At 35.6% G+C, this 23,812-nt stretch overlaps 3 protein-coding genes across 3 annotated transcripts in view; 1 reads left to right on the top strand and 2 right to left on the bottom strand.

Annotated features, from left to right (window-relative positions):
- Positions 1 to 513: 513 nt before the first annotated feature.
- LOC107460351 (secreted RxLR effector protein 161-like) lies at positions 514 to 948 on the bottom strand. The gene has a single exon (XM_016078708.1). It carries the CDS (start codon positions 946 to 948, stop codon positions 514 to 516), a length of 435 nt encoding a protein of 144 aa, XP_015934194.1.
- A 15,096-nt stretch (positions 949 to 16,044) lies between these two features.
- LOC107460390 (protein NRT1/ PTR FAMILY 4.5) lies at positions 16,045 to 20,819 on the top strand. Its single transcript, XM_052252532.1, has 6 exons — positions 16,045 to 16,163; positions 16,256 to 16,334; positions 16,447 to 16,664; positions 18,579 to 19,028; positions 19,115 to 19,239; positions 19,369 to 20,819. Exons 1-6 carry the CDS (start codon positions 16,161 to 16,163, stop codon positions 20,204 to 20,206), a joined length of 1,713 nt encoding a protein of 570 aa, XP_052108492.1. The 5' UTR covers positions 16,045 to 16,160; the 3' UTR covers positions 20,207 to 20,819.
- Positions 20,820 to 22,163: 1,344 nt separating this feature from the next.
- Positions 22,164 to 23,812, bottom strand: part of LOC107460391 (probable thylakoidal processing peptidase 2, chloroplastic) — a gene marked incomplete in the record, with an annotated part of 1,752 nt that continues 103 nt past the window's right edge. Inside the window, 5 exon segments of the mRNA XM_016078749.3 lie at positions 22,164 to 22,235; positions 22,330 to 22,416; positions 22,514 to 22,582; positions 22,699 to 22,767; positions 22,927 to 23,812. Of these exon segments, the coding sequence (XP_015934235.3) occupies positions 22,164 to 22,235; positions 22,330 to 22,416; positions 22,514 to 22,582; positions 22,699 to 22,767; positions 22,927 to 23,619 (990 nt within the window).

Genomic DNA, 23,812 nt, shown 5'->3' with positions numbered 1-23,812 from the left:
AATAATTATTTAAAAAAGTATTATTTTTATTATTCATATTTCTCATATGTGATTACAAGGTTCTTACCAATATATAGACCAACAGTACGCTAAGGGTACACTCGTTATGGAATAATATCCTAATAAATTATATTGATTTTTTTTCTAATCCTTTTTGATATTTTTCTGATTTTGTTCCCTAATTATGATATTCTAATACTCTCCCTTAAGGTGAGTAGTGGGATCACCAATACTCAGCTTGGTTAGAACTTTAGCAAGGGCTTGTCTTGAAACTGCTTTAGTAAGAATATCAGCCAACTGATCTTCTGATCTCACAAATGGAAGCTCAATAATGCCATTTCAATTTTTTCTTTGATAAAGTGTCGATCCACCTCAACATGTTTTGTTCTATCATGTTGTATGGGATTCTCTGAAATGCTGATTATGGCTTTGTTGTCACATTTCAACTGGCTTGGCAATCTCAGTCATCAATTTTCCTATCCACAATACTTCAGTGATGCCTTTAACGATCCCTCAAAATTTTGCCTCTGCGCTTGAAAGAGCTACAATTTTCTGCTTCTTACTTTTCCAAGTTACCAGGTTGCCTCCAATAAGTGTAAAGTAACCAGCTGTTGATCTTCTATCATTTAGGTTGCTTGTCCAATCTGCATCGGTGTATGCCTCAACCTTCAAATGGCCATTTCTTTTGAAAATGATTCCACTTCCTGGAGCTCTCTTCAAATATCGAACTATCCTCATGGCAGCTTCGATATGATCTTCTTGTGGCTTATGCATAAACTGACTTACTATTCCCACAGCATAAGCTATGTCAGGCCGAGTATGTGATAAGTAAATTAGTTTTCCAACCAGTCGCTGGTACCTTTCCTTATCTGCTAGGGTGGCACCTTCTACTATCTTCAACTTGTGATTAACTTGCATGGGCGTATCTATTGGTTTGCAATCCACCATTCCTGTTTCTGCTAGAAGGCCCAAGATGTACTTTCTTTGGGAGATAAAGATTTCTTTGCTAGATCATAGAACCTCTATTCCTAAGAAATATTTTAGTCTTCCCAAATCTTTCATTTCGAAGTCTGTAAATATTTTCTTTTCAATTTTTCAATTTCTTCAACTTCACTTTCCGTTATGATCATATCATCCACATAGATTATTAGGCAAGTGATTAAATCTCCCCTTTTTTCAAAAAAAGGGTATGATCAGTTACTTTGCTTGTGCCCATACCTTTTCATGGTATCTGTAAATCTTCCAAACCAGGCATGTGGAGATCGTTTAAGCCCACAAAGAGCCTTCTTTAACCGATATTTCATGTTTTTTAAATCCTATTGAAAAACCTGGAGGAGCTTCCATGTACACTTCTTCTTTCAACTCTCCATGCAAGAAAGCATTCTTGACGTCAAATTAATGGAGTGGCCAATCTTCATTTGCTGCTATTGAAAACAACACCCTGATAGTATTAATCGTTGCAACTGGAAAAAAATTTTAGTGTAGTCGATACCATAGGTCTGTATATAACCTTTGGCCACCAACCTTGCCTTGTACCGTTCAATAGTGCCATCTACCTTGTGTTTAATGGTGAAAATCCATTTGCACCGACTGGCTTTCTTCCTGTCGGTAGGATACTGATGAACCTATATTTGACAATATATTTTGGTTTGATTTGAGTGGATTTCATCACATAAACACACATTTATCCATGTAAATAGCATGCTTTTGTATTTTCTCTCCAAATTGTGTCTAATTGTGAAAACATGCTATTTTGAGCTTAAATTAGTAATTTTAATCCCACTTTTATGCCACTTGATGCCATGACATGTTTGTTGAGTGATTTTAGGTCCTAGAGGCAAGTTTGGCAAGGCAAAAGTGGAAGGAAGGATGTACAAAGGGAGAAAATATAAAGAAAATAAAGGAGAAGCACACATTGGAGTGTGCGTACGCACAAGAGCCACAAAACCATGTGTGCGTACGGACGACATCCTGTGCGTACACACAAAAGAAAAATCAGCATGTGTGCGTACGCACACACCTGTGCTTACGCACAGGTCCCAGCGTGTGACTAATTTAATAGAAATCGTTGGGGGAAATTTCTGGGCCTCAAGAGCCCAAATTTTGGACCTTCTGAAGTTGATTCTTCCTATATTAGACAAGGCCTCACTCGATGTGAAAAGAGGGGAGAAATTAGGGTTAGTTTAGCATCATGTAGGTTGTTTTCTAGAGAGAGAAGCTCCCCATTCTCTCTAGAACCTAGGGTTTTTAGTTTAATTTCCTTGTAATTTCTATGTTTAATTTTTGTTTTCATCTAGTTTCTTCTACCTTTCTTTACTTTATTGTCTTAATCTCTTTAGTTTATCATGTTAATTTCTCATTTTGTTGCCTTTTTGCTTATGAACACTCTTGTTACTTTAATTTACATTTAATGCAATTTTATCTTTCATGCCTCTTTTATTGCTTTATTAAGTTGCTATCTTTATTTTTCTTGCTTGGTAGTTGTAGCATTTATTATTTCTTGTCATTTACCATGCTTTCTTTTCATACCCACCAAGTGTTTGATAAAATGCTTGGTTGGGTTATTACATAGCTTTTTCTCACTCTTGGTTGAGAAATTGAGTGGTTTGGGTGAACTTGAGTGGTGGATGTCCATTCCACATTGTGTGAGGGTTGTTAATTAACTCGATTTCCACTAACGCTAGCCTTTCACTAGGTTAATTAGTGAGTTAGCTAGGACTTGTGGATTGAGGTTAATTATGCCCTTTTGACTTATCCTCGATGTAGGGTTGACTAATTGGGATTAGTTCACACACAATTACCATGTTTGTGGTCCACTATTAGGATAGCAAGCCCTAATTATCCAATCCTCACCAAGAGCTCTTTTTGGCATTTAAATTCTATTTGCATTGCTTTTACTTGCATGTTAAGTTACTTTTTTGTTATTTACCTTTCTTACCATTTATATTTCCTTGCCTTTTTATTTCATTGCACTTTATATTTCTTGCAATCTCATGCCATCAACCCCCATTTCCCCTAATAACATCACACTTAATTGCAACTCCTAGAGAAGACGACCCGGGATTTAAAAGTCCCGGTATTTTTGTATTACTTGTGACATTTTTAGATTTAAATTTGATATTGGTCAATTGTTGGGTTTGGAACTATACTTACAACGCCAATCTTATTTTGAGATAAATTTCGAACCCACTTTAGGCCTCTTATCAAATTTTGGCGCCGTTGCTGGGGAGTTGCAATGGTGTTTATTATTGGCTATTGTAAATATGTTAATATGTGAACATGTGAATAGTTGGTTTTTGATTGATTGCTTATTTTTGCTAGTTTTAGGAGTTCATTTTATTTTATCTTTTTACCTTTGGTTTTTGTTTCCTTTTTATTCTATGAATTCTCACCCATTGCATTGTGAGTTTGTTGCTATTGTGCTATAGGAATTGGGAATTTCAAATGCTTGTTACCTACATGGAGTGAAAGGAATTCAAAACAAGATTCGGGTGCACAAGCTTTTGAGCCTCAAAAGCCTTGGAGAATATAAGCTTGGGTGGGATTTCAAGGAAGTTTAACGAGAGCTCTCCATAAGTTCAACTTAAGGACAATAAACAAAAGTGCTAGGTGGGAGACACCCCACCATGGTAACATTGTTCTTACCTTTTTTCTTGTATATAATTTTGGTTTATTGCATTTTTGCTTATTTTGGTTTACTTAGGATTAGTTTAATTTTGAGTTTAGTAGGTAAATTTGCATGTGGGTCATGAATTTTTGGATGTTTGAATGTTTTTGGAGTTGAGCTTTCATTGAACTAAGATTTGATACCTTAGAATTTTGAAGAAAATTTTTCTGAAACATGGCATTTGTGCGTGTGCATCATGCTGTGCGTGCGCACAAAATTGCATTTTTTGCCACCTGTACGGCCGCGGAAGCTTGTGCGTCTGCACACTCCTTGACATGCCCTCTGGTCACAACGCCAGCACAGCTTGTGCATTTGCGCTGCTCTATTTTCTGTGACCTGTGCGGCCGAACAGACGTGTGCGTCCACACACAATTTGATAGCCCCTCTGGTGGGAGCGTTGGCACAGTTTATGCGCGTGGACCCCCTACTCTTTTTGTGTTCTGTGCGTACCCACGGACCTGTGTGCGCACGCACACATGAACCTTTCCAAAAAAAAGAGTATTTTTTGCGTGCGCATACCCTTGTGTGCCCGCACACGTCTTCATCCCTCTTCTGCCAAGAGCGCTCGCATAGAGTGTGCGAGCGCACATCTTCCTTTTTCCTCATAGTGTGCGTACGCACACGTGTCTGTGCGTACGCACACCCCTGTTTTCTAACTATTATGCTTCTTTTCCCTTATTCTTCTTCTTCTTCTCTACTTCTTTCCTTCTTTTCTCTTTCTCTCTCTTCTCCCCTTTCACCCTATTTTAGGCTTGTTCATGTCTGTTTTGTTTGTACTTCATTTTTATTTTAGTAATTATATTAGTTTTAGTTTAGTTGCTTGTTGATTGAATAAGTTGCAAGTGTTTGTTTGATATTGATTAGGTTGCTTGTTCCTTGAAGTTTCCACCAATGCACTTATACTTTGCCTTAATTTACTAGCACCTAGTGGGTTTGAACACTTATGTTTTGATTGTACCACTAGGACAAATTATATAAGTGCATTGAATTAAGAGATTTGAGTTGAAACTTACTTGTTCATTATGATTCTCATATCAAATTCATCACATGTCCGGTACTTGTTCCTTCTTAATGCTTTGCATTTGTTTGAGTGACTTAACTTGATTTTTATCAAGCTCGTCACTTTTTGTAACAAGTACCTTTCCATGTGACTTTTTCATTATGTTTCATGATGAATAAGGAGTTTCCGTTTATTATGGGATTGGTTGTTGTTTATTGTGCTATTTTATATCAATCTTGCGCTTTCACGTGCACAATTTCAATAACCAGTATCAAATACTCAATTCACTTTTGTGGCTACCTAGAGTTGCTTGTGCTTTAAGTTTTACTTATTCTTTACTTGTAACCTAGGCTACTTAATTGAGGACCGTGCTATCTCTTTTGATTACGTGGTTGGCTTTCCAACTGACCAATGTGTTGTGTTCTAAACCGTACACACTTAGAATACACACATTGCCCTTTTATCATACCACACACATCTTACTTTTCCTCAATTGTTGTTTATTTGTTTACACAGCAACTGGAGCCCCCGGAGCCCACCACCTGAAGGTGAAACCTCATAGTCCTTCATCCCACAAATCATGTGCATGCACGGAGGACCGTGTACAATTTAAATGTGAGGGAGGATCGCCAACTTCGAGGGAGGTAAAAATTTCTCTTCTTAGACACTTTGCAATATTCTTTTTGTTCTTTTTCTTCAATTTTTACAACTTTTGTTCTTATTTGCACTTTGCTTGGTTTGTTTGTATATATTTCTTTAATGCTCATAGTATTATGGTAGTAAATACTTGCATGTGCATGTTAGATTGAATAAGTTTGGTAAAAACAACAAGAAACTTTTACGAAATCCATTTTTGGGCAAGCCATTGATTGAATTGAAATTTCTTTCTTTCAACTAGCTTGAAGTATCCTTTTTCATTGAACATAGAAAAAGAGCTAGAACAACAAACCTTGTGAGATTTGAGCTTTAATTGTATGGTTGCACATCTTCAACCATAAAGTTTATTCTTGTCTGATAAACTCCTTTTATGATTGTAATCTTTGATTTGCATGAATCTATATGTCCATTATTTTGTGTATGAATGCATGTATATGATTGAGGCCATTGTTTCAAAAAGCTTAATTACCCAAATAGCCTACCTTTTATCTTCCATTGTTAGCCAACTTTGAGCCTATGCTAAACCCATTTGTTAATAATTTTAGCACATTACAAGCCTTAAAGCGAAAAATAATAAATGTCCCTTGTTTAGATATTTGATTAGCTTAGGCTATTGAGTGTGTTTATCATTCAAGTTTTGGGAAGGTTGGAAACATTGGTTGGGATAAAAGGGTGTTTTTATATTTTTGTCAAAATATTGGGAATTGGGTACATACTCGTGTATGAATCATGTTAAACCATATGCATTGATGTTCTTGTATATATTTTAGTTTGAAAAAAAAAGTGATGAGAAAAATAAATAAAAGAAAAAATATATATATAAGAAAAGAAAAAAAAGTAATAAAAAGTGGACAAAATACCCCAAAGTGAAGTCAATAACAATCAATGCATATGCGTGATGATAAAAAAAAGAGAATACATGAGTGTGTGAAAAAAAATGGTGAAGAATGGGCAGTTAGGTTAGCTTTGAATTGTGTAGGTTGTCATAGGTTAGGTGGGAAGTTTAGGTTAATCAAAGATTCAAATTCTAGTCCACTTGACCAAATGCATCCTACCTTGACCCTAGCCCCATTACAACCCATGAATAAGTCCTCTTGATATTTGAAAGCATGCACTAAATATTTGTTGATTGTTAGATGACTTGCAAATCTTTGAGAAACATGATTAGAGGAGGATTGAGTGATTAAGCCCTAAATACTGAGCAAATTGAGTGAATACACATCCGGTGAGGGGTTCGATTGCTCAATTCTATGTTCTTGCGCCTTATATTGTATCTTCTCGCAAGTTGTTTGTTAGTTAGTTTTGAAAATCTCAATTCAATTCTTTAGACCTTGATCATAGGGTATTAACTCTTTGCTTTGGCCCTAAGGTTTGTTATGGATTGATTAGAATCTCTTGTTTGTTCTTGCTAAACTCCAAAGGAAATCATATTGTACATATAGATAGATAGCATTTAGCATAGTTGCATGCATGTAGTTAGTTGTATTGAATAAATTGCTTTTCCCCTTTTTCCTTCTCCTTTGATTGTGATTAGCATGAGGACATGCTATTGTTTAAGTGTGGAGAAATTGATGAACCCATATTTGACAATATATTTTGGTTTGATTTGAGTGGATTTCATCACATAAACCCACATTTATCCATGTAAATAGCATGCTTTTGTCTTTTCTTCCCAAATTGTGCCTAATTATGAAAACATGCTATTTTGAGCTTAAATTAGTGATTTTAATCCCATTTTTATGCCATTCGATGCCATGACATATTTGTTGAGTGATTTTAGGTCCTAGAGGCAAGTATGGTAAGGCAAAAGTGGAAGGAAGCATGTACAAAGAGAGAAAACATGAAGAAAACAGAGGAAAAGCACACATTGGAGTGTGCGTGCGCACAACAACCTGTGCGTACGCACAAGAGCCACAAAATCATATGTGCGTACGCACGACATCCTATGCGTACACACAAAAGGAAAATCAGCATGTGTGCATACGCACACACCTATGGGTAAGCACAGGTCCCAGCACGTGACTAATTTAATAGAAATCACTGGGGGCGATTTCTGGGCCTCCAGAGCCAAATTTTGGACCTTCTGAAGCTGATTCTTCCTATATTAAATAAGGCCTCACTCCATGTGAAAAGGGGGGAGAAATTAGGATTAGTTTAGCATCATGTATGTTGTTTTCTAGAGAGAGAAGCTCCCCATTCTCTCTAGAACCTAGGATTTTTAGTTTAATTTCCATGTAATTTTTATGTTTAATTCTTATTTTGATCTAGTTTCTTCTATCTTTCTTTACTTTATTGTCTTAATATCTTTAGTTTATCATGTTAATTTCTCATTTTGTTGCCTTTTTGCTTATGAGCACTCTTGTTACTTTAATTTACATTTAATGCAATTTTATGTTTCATGCCTCTTTTATTGCTTTATTGAGTTGCTATCTTTATTTTCCTTGCTTGGTAGTTGTAGCATTTATTATTTCTTGTCATTTACCATGCTTTCTTTTCATACCCACCAAGTATTTGATAAAATTCTTGGTTGGGTTATTAGTTATTACATAGCTTTTCTCACTCTTGGTTGAGAAATTGAGTGGTTTGGGTGAACTTGAGTGGTGGATGTCCATTCCACATTATGTGAGGGTTGTTAATTAACTTGGTTTCCACTAACGCTAGCCTTTCACTAAGTTAATTAGTGAGTTGGCTAGGACTTGTGGATTGAGGTTAATTATACCCTTTTGACTTATCCTCGATGTAGGGTTGACTAATTGGTATTAGTTCACACACAATCACCATGTTTGTGGTCCACTACTAGGATAGCAAGCCCTAATTATCCAATTCTCACTAAGAGCTCTTTTTGGCATTTAAATTCTATTTGCATTGCTTTTACTTGCATGTTAAGTTACTTTCTTGTTATTTACCTTTCTTGCCATTTACATTTCCTTGCCTTTTTATTCATTGCACTTTATATTTCTTGCAATCTCATGCCATCAACCCCCATTTCCCCTAATAACATCATACTTAATTGCAACTCCTAGAGAAGACGACCCGGGATTTAAAACTCCCGGTATTTTTGTATTGATTGTGACATTTTTAGATTTAAATTTGATATTGGTCAATTGTTGGGTTTGGAACTATACTTACAACGCCAATCTTATGTTGAGATAAATTTCGAACCCACTTTAGGCCTCTTATCAAATTTTGGCACCGTTGCCGGGGAGTTGGAATGGTGTTTTTTATTGGCTATTGTAAATATGTTAATATGTGAACATGTTAATAGTTGATTTTTGATTGATTGCTTATTTTTGCTAGTTTTAGAAGTTCATTTTATTTGATATTTTTACCTTTGGTTTTTGTTTCCTTTTTATCCTATGAATTCTCACCCATTGCATTGTGAGTTTTGTTGCTATTGTGCTATAGGAATTGGGAATTTCAAATGCTTGTTACCTACATGGAGTGAAAGGAATTCAAAACAAGATTTGGGTGCACAAGCTTTTGAGCCTCAAAAGCCTTGGAGAATACAAGCTTGGGTGGGATTTCAAGGAAGTTTGACGAGAGCTCTCCATAAGTCCAACTTAAGGACAATAAACAAAAGTGTTAGGTGGGAGACACCCCCCACCATGGTAACATTGTTCTTACCTTTTTTCTTGTATATAATTTTGGTTTATTTCATTTTTGCTTATTTTAGTTTGCTTAGGATTTGTTTAATTTTGAGTTTAGTAGGTAATTGCATGTGGGTCATGAATTTTTGGATGTTTGAATGTTTTTGGGGTTGAGCTTTCATTGAACTAAGATTTGGTACCTTAGAATTTTGAAATTTTTTTTTTCTGAAACATGGCATTTGTGCGTGTGCACTATGCTGTGCGTGCGTACAAAACTGCATTTTTCGCCACCTGTGCGGCCGCAAGAGCTTGTGCGTCCGTACACTCCTTGACATGCCCTCTGGTCACAGCGCCAGCACAGCTTGTGCGTGTGCGCTGCTGTATTTTCTATGACCTGTGCGGCCGCACAGACGTGTGCGTCCGCACACAAATTGATAGCCCCTCTGGTGGGAGCGTTGGCACAGTTTATACGCGTGGACCCCTACTCTTTTTGTGTTCTGTGCGTGTGCACGGACCTGTGTGTGCACACACACATGAACCTTTCCAAAAAAAAAAAAGAGTATTTTTTGCGTGCGCACACCCTTGTGCGCCCGCACACGTCTTCATCCCTCTTCTGCCAGGAGCGCTCGCATAGAGTGTGCGAGCACACATCTTCCTTTTTCCTCATAGTGTGCGTACGCACACGTGTCTGTGCGTACGTACACCCCTGTTTTCTCACTATTATGCTTCTTTTCCCTTCTTCTTCTTCTTCTCTACTTCTTTCCTTCTTTTCTCTTTCTCTTTCTTCTCCCACTTTCACCCTATTTTACGCTTGTTCATGTCTGTTTTGTTTGTACTTCATTTTTATTTTAGTAATTATATTAGTTTTAGCTTAGTTGCTTGTTGATTGAATAAGTTACAAGTGTTTGTTTGATATTGATTAGGTTGCTTGTTGCTTGAAGTTTCCACCAATGCACTTATACTTTGCCTTAATTTACTAGCACCTAGTGGGTTTGAACATTTATGTTTTGATTGTACCACTAGGACAACTTATATAAGTGCATTGAATTAAGAGATTTGAGTTGAAACTTACTTGTTCATTATGATTCTCATATCAAATTCATCACATGTCCGGTACTTGTTCCTTCTTAATGCTTTGCATTTGTTTGAGTGACTTAACTTGATTTTTATCAAGCTTATCACTTTTTGTAACAAGTACCTTTCCATGTGACTTTTTCATTATGTTTCATGATGAATAAGGAGTTTCCGTTCATTATGGGATTGGTTGTTGTTTATTGTGCTATTTTATATCAATCTTGCGCTTTTACGTGCACAATTTCAATAACCAGTATCAAATACTCAATTCACTTTTGTGGCTACCTAGAGTTGCTTGTGCCTTAAGTTTTACTTATTCTTTACTTGTAACCTAGGCTACTTAATTGAGGACCATGCTATCTCTTTTGATTACGTGGTTGGCTTTCCAACTGACCAATGTGTTGTGTTCTAAACCGTACACAATTAGAATACACACATTGCCCTTTTATCATACCACACACATCTTACTTTTCCTCAATTGTTGTTTATTTGTTTACACAGCAGCTGGAGCCCCCGGAGCCCACCACCTGAAGGTAGAACCTCATAGTCCTTCATTCCCCGGATCATGTGTATGCACGGAGGACCGTGTACAATTTAAATGTGAGGAAGGAACGCCAACTTCGAGGGGGTAAAAATTTCTCTTCTTAGACATTTTGCAATATTCTTTTTGTTCTTTTTCTTCAATTTTTGCAACTTTTGTTCTTATTTGCACTTTGCTTGGTTTGTTTGTATATATTTCTTTAATGCTCATAGTATTATGGTAGTAAATTCTTGCATGTGCATGTTAGATTGAATAAATTTGGTAAAAATAACAAGAAATTTTTATGAAATTTCTTTTTGGGCATGCCATTGATTGAATTGAAATTGCTTTCTTTCAACTATCTTGAAGTATCCTTTTTCATAGAACCTAGAAAAAGAGCTAGAACAACAAACCTTGTGAGATTTGAGCTTTAATTGTATGGTTGCACATCTTCAACCATAAAGTTTGTTCTTGTCTGATAAACTCCTTTTATGATTGTAATCTTTGATTTGCATGAATCTATATGTCCATTATTTTGTGTATGAATGCATGTATATGATTGAGGCCATTGTTTCAAAAAGCTTAATTACCCAAATAGCCTACTTTTTATCTTCCATTGTTAGCCAACTTTGAGCCTATGCTAAACCCATTTGTTAATAATTTTAGCACATTACAAGCCTTAAAGCGGAAAATAATAAATGTCCCTTGTTTGGATATTTGATTAGCTTAGGCTATTGAGTGTGTTTATCATTCAAGTTTTGGGAAGGTTGGAAACATTGGTTGGGATAAAAGGGTGTTTTATATTTTTGTCAAAATATTGGGAATTGGGTACATACTCATGTATGAATCATGTTAAACTATGCATTGATGTTCTTGTATATATTTTAGTTTGAAAAAAAATGTGATGAGAAAAATAAATAAAAGAAAAAAAATATATATATATAAAAGAAAAGAAAAAGACAAGTAATAAAAAGAGGACAAAATACCCCAAAGTGAAGTCAATAAGAATCAATGCATATGTGTGATGATAAAAAAAAAGAGAATACATGAGTGTGTGAAAAAAAGGGTGAAGAATGAGTAGTTAGGTTAGCTTTGAATTGTGTAGGTTGTCATTGGTTAGGTGGGAAGTTTAGGTTAATCAAAGATTCAAATTCTAGTCCACTTGACCACATGCATCCTACCTTGACCCTAGCCCCATTTGATATTTGTATGCATGCACTACATATTTGTTGATTGTTAGATGACTTGCAAATCTTTGAGAAACATGATTAGAGGAGGATTGAGTGATTAAGCCCTAAATACTGAGCAAATTGAGTGAATACACATCCGGTGAGGGGTTCGATTGCTCAATTTTATGTTCTTGCGCCTTATATTGTATCTTCTCGCAAGTTGTTTGTTAGTTAGTTTTGAAAATCTCAATTCAATTCTTTGGACTTTGATCATAGGGTATTGACTCTTTGCTTTGGCCCTAAGGTTTGTTATGGATTGATTAGAATCTCTTGTTTGTTCTTGCCAAACTCCAAAGGAAATCATATTGTACATATAGATAGATAGCATTTAGCATAGTTGCATGCATGTAGTTAGTTGTATTGAATAAATTGCTTTTCCCCTTTTTTCTTCTCCTTTGATTGTGATTAGCACGAGGACATGCTATTGTTTAAGTGTGGAGAAATCGATGAACCTATATTTGACAATATATTTTGGTTTGATTTGAGTGGATTTCATCACATAAACCCACATTTATCCATGTAAATAGCATGCTTTTGTATTTTCTCCCCAAATTGGGCCTAATTGTGAAAACATGCTATTTTGAGCTTAAATTAGTGATTTTAATCCCATTTTTATGCCATTCGATGCCATGACATATTTGTTGAGTGATTTTAGGTCCTAGAGGCAAGTTTGGTAAGGCAAAAGTGGAAGGAAGCATGTACACAGGGAGAAAACATGAAGAAAACAGAGGAGAAGCAGACATTGGAGTGTGCGTGCGCACAAATACCTGTGCGTACGCACAAGAGCCACAAAATCATATGTGCGTACGTACGACATCCTATGCGTACACACAAAAGGAAAATCAGCATGTGTGCATACGCACACACCTATGCGTAAGCACAGGTCCCAGCACGTGACTAATTTAATGGAAATCACTGGGGGCGATTTTTTGGGCTTCTAGAGCTCAAATTTTGGACCTTTTGAAGCTGATTCTTCCTATATTAAACAAGGCCTCACTCCATGTGAAAAGGAGGGAGAAATTAGGGTTAGTTTAGCATCATGTAGGTTATTTTCTAGAGAGAGAAGCTCCCCTTCTCTCTAGAACCTAGGGTTTTTAGTTTAATTTCCTTGTAATTTCTATGTTTAATTCTTATTTTGATCTAGTTTCTTTTACCTTTCTTTACTTTATTGTCTTAATCTCTTTAGTTTATCAAGTTAATTTCTCATTTTGTTGCCTTTTTGCTTATGAATACTCTTGTTACTTTAATTTACATTTAATGCAATTTTATGTTTCATGCCTCTTTTATTGCTTTATTGAGTTGCTATCTTTATTTTCCTTACTTGGTAGTTGTAGCATTTATTATTTCTTGTCATTTACCATGCTTTCTTTTTATACCCACCAAGTGTTTGATAAAATATTTGGTTGGGTTATTAGTTATTATATAGCTTTTCTCACTCTTGGTTGAGAAATTGAGTGGTTTGGGTGAACTTAAGTGGTGGATGTCCATTTCACATTGTGTAAGGGTTGTTAATTAACTTGGTTTCTACTAACGCTAGCCTTTCACTAAGTTAATTAGTGAGTTGGCTAGGACTTGTGGATTGAGGTTAATTATACCCTTTTGACTTATCCTCGATGTAGGGTTGACTAATTGGGATTAATTCACACACAATTACCATGTTTGTGCTCCACTACTAGAATAGCAAGCCCTAATTATCCAATCCTCACCAAGAGCTCTTTTTGGCATTTAAATTCTAGTTGCATGTTAAGTTACTTTCTTGTTAAATACCTTTCTTGCCATTTACTTTTTTTGGCTTTTTATTTCATTGCACCTTATATTTCTGGCAATCTCATGCCATCAACCCCATTTCCCCTAATAGCCAATAACATGACACTTAATTGCAACCCTTAGGGAAGACGACTTGAGATTTAAAACTCCCGGTATTTTTGTATTGATTGTGACATTTTTAGATTTAAATTTGATATTGGTCAATTGTTGGGTTTGAAACTATACTTACAATGTCAATCTTATTTTGAGATAAATTCCGAACCCACTTTAGGCCTCTTATCAGATACACTTCTCCCAAGTTTCGTTCTTCTCTAGAGCTTCCATTTCTGTATTCATGACTTTTCGCCATTCAACTTTTTCATTGGCTTCTCGACAGTTCTTGGAATGTCTTCTGTTAAGAGTCTGGCGAAAAAAGCCTTTGCAACATCTGCTATTCCTTCTCTAGCCACTCTTATTGGGTATCTTGAATTACGGAGAACATGTTCTGGGGAGTATTGATCAGGAGGCATCCCTCTATTTCTTCTTGGAGAAAGAATAAAGGTATTGGACTCTGGTTCTTCATGTTCCAGTGCTATACTGTTATTGTTAGTGACCTCATTAAAAACAGGGAGTAAATTATCAGATTGACAATTACTTACCTCTTGTCTGACATTCTCAAAAGGACTCTCACTGGTTGTATGTACCGAGTTGTTTTCTACGTTGAGTGAAGTGTGCTCGGTGGCTCCATCTACTTGCTATGTTTGAACAGTTTCTGGGCAACAAAGGTTATTTAGCCAATTTGGTGGTTCATTATTGTTCTCCCCCTGAATACCATATTGGCGACTGAAGTAAAATTCAGATTCTTAAAAATCACAATCCATGGTCACATGAATACGACGAGTGATTGGATATAGCACCTATACTCCTTTTGGTGTGTAGCATACCCAACGAAAACACATTTTTCTGCACAAGGATCAAGTTTGGTTCTATTGGCTTTGGGAATATAGACAAAGACGGAACATCCAAATACTCGAGGTGGTAAGGTTAGAATAGGCGGGATTGCAGTTTGAGTAGTCAAAACTTGTAAGGGTGTTTTGTGGTGGAGAACTTGGGTAGGTAAGCGATTTAATAAGTAGGCAGAGGTCGCTATAGCTTCAGGCCAAAAAAATTTTGGAACTTGTGCATCAAAAAGCATGACTCGGGTTATCTCAAGTAACTTACGATTTTGCTGCTCAGCCACACCATTTTGTTGGGGTGTATTTGGGCAGGAAGTTTGATGAATAAGACCATTTTTCATAAAAAAATTGCGCATTGATTGGATTATAAATTTTATCATGGTACAAAGAGTTTAGGAAAGAAACGAAGAATTATTTAGAAAAGTATTATTTTTATTATTTATATTTCTCATCTATGATTACAAGGTTCTTACCAATATATAGACCAACAGTACGCTAAAGGTACACTCATTATGGAATAATATCCTAATAAATTATATTGATTTTTTTCTAATCCTCTTTAATATTTTTCTGATTTTGTTCTCTAATTATGATATTCTAATAACATTTATATATAGGCTTATATATTATATCATTCCTCAACTCAATGACGGACTATGTTATGTGTCCACCAAAATCAACTATCAGTATAAAATACATATTAGAATATAAATACACATTGAAAATAAATTAAACTACATATGTATTTATACATAAATATATTTGTTGTTAATTTTAGTGTTTGATTTTAATCTACAAATAACATTTTTTATTTTAGTGTACAAATATTTTTGTAATTAATAAATCTGATTGTTAGCTTCTCCCACGTAAACCAAAAGTCTGTGAGTTGATTTTGATATATTACGAATAAGTTGTGCTGTGTTAATGTGCGATATACTCATTATTCATTTGTCAAACGTTTTTTTATTAGTGCAAATGTATTTTGGTCGCTATGATCATCATGCATCTTCAAACTGCCTATTTGTATTGTATTATATATGAATTATGAAAACGTGCGTGCAAATTAAAACAACTTTATTTATCAATATATTATGTAAATTTATTTTCCCTCCGATGAGTATGTGAAACTATGACTTGTATGTAAGCTCTGTTAATAATTTCATTTTACTGTTGCAGCCAGCAGCGGTTATTATGAATTAACCATCCTCTTAAGGTTAATATAAGGAATAATGATCTTTGATTAGTTCATATTGAAAATGTAATAGTATGTATAGGTTCATCAGCTTTAGGATCAGTCATGGTTATTTGTGAGAGCCGTATGCATAGTGACATATACTCAACAGCACATGCATGAATGAAATAATTAGGTAGTTTAGAGATGCCAATCAATCCCAAGTTAAGCTGTATCAGCATGCAATAATTTGTTCTTGTTAGAAACGAATGATTAAGTCAACTTAATACAAGGACATATATATAGTTAAACTAAGCTTACAAATTTCAACGTGACCAATATTATTTTTCTAATGCCATGTTGTTGGATTGTTTTGTTATGCTTTATTATTTAATTTAAACCTTACAATTAGGAAACTTGGAACCAATAATCTATTCAAAATATCAAATGACCAGTAACTACTCCTCCTTATATATACATTCAATTCATATGTGATTGAACTGTAAAAGTGCCACAAGAAAAAGCGGGTTCTGCTTAGAAAGAACAAGAAACGATGGTAATCTTTAATGTTTTATTTCAGTTCCTAAAACATATATTGACAAAGCATATACATCAAGTGAAGAGTTTGGTCTGATTATTACTCAACAGGGAATCTGCAGAGATATGGCGGGTACCCAACAAGGGCTACGAAGGAAAGGAGGAAACAGAGCTGCACTTTTTGTATACGGTAAGTCGGTAACTAATTAACAGCATAGCTAGCTTCCTTCCAAATCAGTATTATATTATGTTTAGTTTGTTGTATTTTTATTTGAAGTTTGTAATTATATTGGTGCATGCAGCTATGGAAGGACTAGAGAACATGGCGTTCGTTGCCAATGCGGTGAGCCTAGTAACATATTTCTTTGGCTTCATGAACTTCAGCTTAACAAAATCTGCCACAACCTTGACCAACTTCATGGGAACTGCATTCTTGCTATCTCTAGTTGGAGGATTCATCAGTGATACATGTCTGTCTAGGTTCAAAACATGTGTTATCTTTGCATCCATGGAATTGCTGGTGAGTACAACAACTACATAGCATCATGATTACAGCTATCATTATTCATTGAGGAAATAATCAATCAAGTGCTAATTAATAAGGAAGAATTTTGAAACAAAAATGGATATTATAATAAGTATATAGTCCTCAATTATTGAAGTATATCACCAGCCTCATCGCCAACAACCATTGCAAGAATAGTCTTGAGTTAGATATAAATAAATATCTTCTTCGCAAGAGTAGCTCAATTTGCAGTGTAAGATAGCGACACCAAAATGCATCCATTATAATAATAATAATAATAATAATAATAATAATAATAATAATATTAATTTTTCTGAGGTCAACATCGTCCCTTGCCTTTAGTCAAAACTTGCTAAAATTGGCAAGAATTTTTTCTTTAATTTCAATCCATCCATATTATATCTACTTATCTAGGAAATTCATTACCCTTTCATAAAAAAACAAAATAATAATTTCTACCGCAAATATTTAAAATACTAACAAAATTTTTTATTAAAAAAAGTATAGGTAGACAATAGAAATACTAAAGAATGTGAATAATGGATATATCGGATGTTCAATTCAATACGTATGCAGATGATTATGTTCATTATTTTTAATTGGATTATACTCATGCACAGTTAACAATGACGGGATGTTTACAGATAGTTATCATAATGTTAAGGTTTAAGAGATAATTTGAGGAGTGGAGTATTTTTTTCTTTACTTTATTAAGTCAAATTTAAAATGTATTATTCATATTATTTACAAAAATGATTGCCTATCTAGCTAACAAAACCCATTAAAAAACAAAACTAATGTTATACCTATAAAAATAAATTTCTTACGACAAAAATACCAAAACTTTAATTTTTTTAAATTTTTAAACAAAATTAACCAAAATTCTCAAATTATCCCTATTCTTTACCTTTAAACTCACGCCACCACCGTTTCTTTAATTTCACTCCATCCGTGTCGTATCTACTTACTTAGGAAATTCATTACCCTTTTATGAGTGAAATAATCATGTTAAGCTTTCAAACATATATCAATCAAGCATCAATTTAAAATGAATTTAATTCGTATGTGTTCTAATCTACCTAGACTCCAACTGAGGTATAGCACAGAGATATCGCAAGTGCTATGAGAACTCATCGAATATTCTTCAATATCGCGAGGTGGCTACCTGCCAAAAATACTCAATGCTCAAGTTAGTGTTTATCCGAGTAGTGTTTTAGAAAATTTGCAAAAGGATTGTTTTATTCATACCTCTCTATCTTCCTTGCTCATCTGATTTTTTAATTACTCTGACAATATATCCATTTCAACTATGTAATTATTACAAAATAATTTGTCTTTAATCAGCATATAATATAATTTATTGTAACTAACTTTAAAAAAAAGGTTCATTGTGTTATAGGTCATTTCTTGATGTTAATTTGAGCTACTACATCAGAAGGATCAGTATGCATAAAAAAATTTCGATAGGAAGAAAAAAAATAATATATCCAAATAGTCTAAATTTATCTTATTTAGTATATATTTATTGCATAGTGCATTAAATAAAATAAAAAAGATAAAATATATTTTTTGTCTCTAAAATTCGTCAAAAATTTTAAAAATACTTATATTTGGCGCAAATAAAAAATTTTTAGAACAAAATTAAAACAAAATAAAATTTAGTAATATTTTTAAAACTTTTAACAAATTGGGACAAAAAATCTACTTTGTTCAAACAAAAAATAGTAAGTTTTAGCAATTTTTAGTTGATATTTTTCGATTATCAAACATTTCCAAAAAATTTATACCAACACAATCAAATGAATTATCACAACAAAACTAGTGTTTGACTTAACCACTATGAAAAGTAACATTAACATAAGCTTCTGATTAATAACCTTTAACATAAACTAGTTGATGTAATTGCAGGGATATGGTCTGCTTACAGCTCAAGCACACTTCCAGCAGCTCAGACCAATATCTTGCAAGAATGGAGCAGCATCACAGATGAGTCATTGTGATGCTGCCACAGATGGACAGGTTGCAATACTCTACACTGGGCTCTACCTTATTGCATTGGGAACTGGTGGTGTTAAGGCAGCATTGCCAGCATTAGGTGCAGACCAATTTGATGAGAAGGACCCCAAAGAGGCTCCTCAAATGTCAAGCTTCTTCAACTGGTTCTTGTTTAGCCTAACCATAGGAGCCATTGTTGGTGTTACTTTCATTGTTTGGGTCAGTACCAACCAAGGATGGGCTTGGAGTTTTACCATTTGCACTATTGCAGTCTTGTTTGCAATCATATTCATATGCATGGGCAGGTCTTTATATAGAAACAATGCCCCAAAGGGAAGTAGCCCTCTAGTTCGAATCATACAGGTAAACAACAATAACAACAATAACCATTCATTATGATTTTTGTAATAATATATTGGAACTGGACTCATGTTTTGTTGAACTACCAGGTTCTTGTAGTAGCCTTGAGAAACAGAAAAGTTCAGATTCCAGAGAATGCAGAAGAACTGCATGAAATTCATGAAAAAGAAAGGGTGGACAATCATGAAATCATTAAAAGGACAAACCAATTCAGGTTATAAAATTATGGACTAACAAATCTGAATTCTCTTATGCTTCATTATTTAACATGACTAGTAGTAACTTTCTATTAGAAACATTATCTTTTTCCTCATCAGACCTTATGTGAAAATTGAATTTCCAGATTCTTGGACCGCGCGGCGGTTGTCACAATCAATGATGGACCATGGAATCTGTGTACAGTGACACAAGTAGAGGAAACAAAAATCTTAATCAGAATGCTACCAATAATACTCAGCACAATATTTATGAACACGTGTTTGGCACAGCTTCAAACCTTCAGCATACAACAAGCCGACACCATGGACACCAACCTCCATGGCTTCAAAGTGCCAGGTCCCTCAATCCCAGTCATCCCTTTGTTGTTTATGTTCGTCCTAATCCCTTTATACGACCGCATCTTCGTCCCACTGACACGAAGATTCACAGGGATCCCCACAGGGATCACACACCTTCAGAGGATTGGAATTGGATTGGTTCTGTCAGCTATTTCCATGGCAGTGGCTGGTTTTGTTGAAACACGCCGCAAATCGGTGGCCATACAACACAACATGGTAGATAGCACAGAGGCTCTTCCAATGAGTGTGTTCTGGATTGGTTTCCAATACGGCATTTTTGGAGCTGCAGACATGTTTACTATCATAGGTCTTCTGGAGTTCTTCTATGCAGAGAGTTCAGCTGGAATGAAATCTTTAAGCACTGCAATAGCTTGGTGTTCTGTGGCATTTGGTTACTTCACAAGCACAGTGGTGGTTGAGGTGGTTAACAAAGTCAGTGGAGGGTGGCTTGCAAGTAATAACTTGAACAGAGACAACCTTAATTACTTCTATTGGCTATTGGCTGTGATGAGTGTTCTCAACTTTGTGTTTTACTTAGTTTGTGCTTCTTGGTATAAGTACAAAGCAGTAGAAGACAAGCACCGTGATTCAAAAGATAATGCTCTTGAAATGGTTAATGCGTAGGCCTGCACGCTCTTCACTGTAATTTATAAATTATATGCTGCTGTTAATTCTTATAAGAAGCTAGGTAAACTGTATAACAAGGAAATTGTTACTATTAATAACTGAAAATAATGATTGTAGTTGGCTTTTGTGCTATGGTTCCTATTAAGACAGCAATGACCATTGGTTCCCAAATTCATTCCTGGATCATCATCAAGCAATCATACTGCAAGTTGAACAAAGTAATATAAGAAACAGTCCTTGTATATAGCAAGTGCAGCATGTTAATGAAGGGCGTAATATTAATGCCCATCAGTTATTTTTCAAAGTTCCGCAGTAACGAATATGAAGGATCCTATGACCAAGAACAAGAAGGCTTCTCAGTTCTCAATTGTTTTTCCTTCCAGCAAATTTAGTGCTGTTTCTGGCAGCAACTCAATTGCGTCCTACGACATAACTTGAGGCATGCAAGTTGATTGCTGAAAGAGCAAAAACGTAACTCTTCATCGTGCTAAACATAGTACTTCCATTCCTTAATTAGCTGCTAATCATGATATGACTGAGAGTTGATGTCATGAATTGTGGATTCCCATATGTTTGAAATCTTAAAAAGTTAGAAGTTATACTTTGTTCATGATTATTGTCTTTCTTTTCTTTATTTCTTTCTCTACTTTCTTTTCTTTTTAATTTTACACTTGGTTAGAACAAGGTCTTTTAACTGTAGCTGTAAAGGCACGCCTATTCCTACCAGACAAGAGTTATATTTGATTTTTAAGTTTTCTTTTTTTCCGAAAAGAAATCAACACCAAAAAGTAGAACTTCTGACAAACTAGGAAAATAAACAAAGGAACAAATAAGGAACAAACTAAAATATTCAACACCTACTCTATACAATATCATGTACTCTATAAGAATTAAAATAGAAATCAGAATGATCAAAGCAGAAACAGAAGAATTTCAACAGGAAGGGGGCGTAACAAGATTTCAAGAACAATCAATATAACTAAAATTAATACACGAACAAATGATTAATCATAATGCCCATTGCCCAATGGGGGACTTTTTACCCTCCCTGATCCACAATGCCTGTACTAAGGGTTGCGGTTGACCAAAACAATAAACTAACCCACCCTTGCCGGAATTGGGTTGAGGGGATGATAAATCTGCTTTGATCAAGTTTATCAATCAAAGCTCATTTATAGGCCAATGAAAAATCATGTTCAGACAAACAAGGATAAATGCCAACCATAAACCATGCTCAGACAATTGCACAAATGACCGAATGACATCAATTCGGATTGAGACGAGGATGTTTGATCATGGAATTTAGAGGGAAATACTTGGTTCCATGTCAAAGCATTCCTCGAGTTTCCAGCATTCAAATAACTTACATGAGGAACACAAAATAAAATCAATCATCATTCATCTTTCATTTTACTTTTCACCGTGGACCTTTTGGCAAGGAGCAAAATATTGCAGCCTACCACTAAATGAATAAGACATTCATCATTATTGGGTCATTGACAAATTCAAGTCAATGAATAAGATTCATCAGAAACTATATTCACGATAAGCAGGCTCCTGCTCATCTCAGAGAAGTGTTGAACACCGATGACAGCTCACTCCCGACTAAAACAGGAGCAGCGATCAATTCAGAAGAAATGGACCTATGTATCTGGAACTACCTTTCATCATCATAGGAAGGACAATGCTCTCAAGAGGGAGTGGACCCCTGATATTAAAAAAAGAAACAGTAAATATGATCAGTAAAGCGTCAAGATTCAAGAATCATTATATCTATAAATATATAATAGTAATTTATACATAATAAAAATTGTGAACTCTGGTAGCATGTTTACATAAAGCCAGATATTTGAGGAGAATGGCATCAACAATCAGATGAAAATGTGTTGTCCCCCTAAAGCAGCATACTCTCCAATGGAACAACAAACAAAAGTTAGTTACAAAGAGATTGAAGTTACCAGTTATGTGAGTCAAAGCTGTTATTACGGTTATCTCCTAACACAAAAACATATCCTTCTGGCACAACCTGCAGCAAAATAAAAAACATAAACATTAACCATGCTGTAGTCCCACAATCAATTGACAGAAATATTATTCCCATGGCAAATACAAAACATTACCGTTAATTCCATTTCATAAGCAAGAGGCTCTAAAATGAATTCCTCTTCTTCAGCAACGCCATTCACAAGTAATTTACCATCTCGAACCTGACAAAAGAAAACCACAACATGCATACAATGTAAGATATTATGGGATAAATGCTTTGAAATCTGATAAACTAATTACTCAAAACATAGAACTTACTTCAACAGTGTCTCCAGCCTTAGCTACAACCCTTTTTATAAACACATCAGAGGAAGAGAAACCAAATTCCTACACAACATAAAACCAAACGATAAACATCATCATTGATTAACAACTCAACTGCATAATGCAATTCTTAAAAAGCTCCAAATTCTAAAAGCAACTGAAGGAGTTGGTTCACTTACTTGTAAAACAGGAGGTGCCTTAAAAATCACTATATCTGAAACATTAGGCTTTCTAAAGAAGAAAGAAAACTGCAACACCATTAAATATATATCAAAAAATGGGGGAACAATTAAATATATATAAAAAATTGGAAACAGCAAACAAGACCAAAATCCACAAAAATTAAATTAAATTAAATTACTGAGAAATTAAACATTTCTTCTTGTCAAGGTGAAAGTAAAACCAACCTTTTCGGCCATAATGCGATCACCGACTTCGAGGGTTGGGTACATAGAGGAAGAGGGAATAGACCTAGGTTCAGCCAAGAAGGACTTGAAGAGCAAGCTAACGGTGACGGCGGTGAACGCGGCCTTCGCATCCTCGGAACACACGTTCAACACCCGCGAGAGCCACCTGCTCTTCCCAGCTTCAACAGCGGAGACAGCGCTAGCAGCCACCTCCTCCGAACACAGCGTTCCGCCCTTATCGACCTCCCAGTTTGTGGTGGTAGGATTAGGGACGGATTCGTTACACGGAAGCCACTTAGAACCCTGCAAGAAAGGTATGATGGAAGAGGTCTTGAAGGGAGAAATACCGAAAATACCCACGGAAGCCGACGACGAACCAGAAACTCCGACCGTTGACTTCATCATGGAGATCAAGCCCAAGACGATCGGGTTGCTGCAGTTATCGCCGAAAATCTCTCCGGCGAGGGTGGTGTAGGCGCAAGGATTGCGTAGCTTCGGCCGCCGGAGATGATCGGAATGGAAGCTTCGGACACCGGCGGTGGGATCTCGGTCATGTTTTGGGCTAACTCCGAAGAGGCGAGAATGGATCCAGCATTCTTGGAGGCAGCGGGAATTGGATATGCGGGAGGTGGCGGTGGAGACAAGGTTGTGGGCGACATAGCCGGAGAAGGAGAAGGTTACGCGGATAGCCATAAAGACGAAATAGTAGAGGTTGAGGAAGAAGATTAGGTACACTGTGATTTGGGGGAGAACGATTGGGGAGGGACGAAACCCTAGCAAGCGATGAAAGCCATTTCTTTCGAAGGAACGACTAAAGGGAGTGCAGAAGAGTTGAATTGAAGGGTGTGGTGGAACTCAGGGGAGTGAATCGCCGGCGATAACACTC

This window comes from Arachis duranensis, chromosome 8, assembly GCF_000817695.3.
Source record: "Arachis duranensis cultivar V14167 chromosome 8, aradu.V14167.gnm2.J7QH, whole genome shotgun sequence".
NCBI lineage: Eukaryota > Viridiplantae > Streptophyta > Magnoliopsida > Fabales > Fabaceae > Arachis > Arachis duranensis.
Note: the sequence above shows the minus strand (reverse complement) of the source record. Positions and strands in the feature narration are given on the sequence as shown.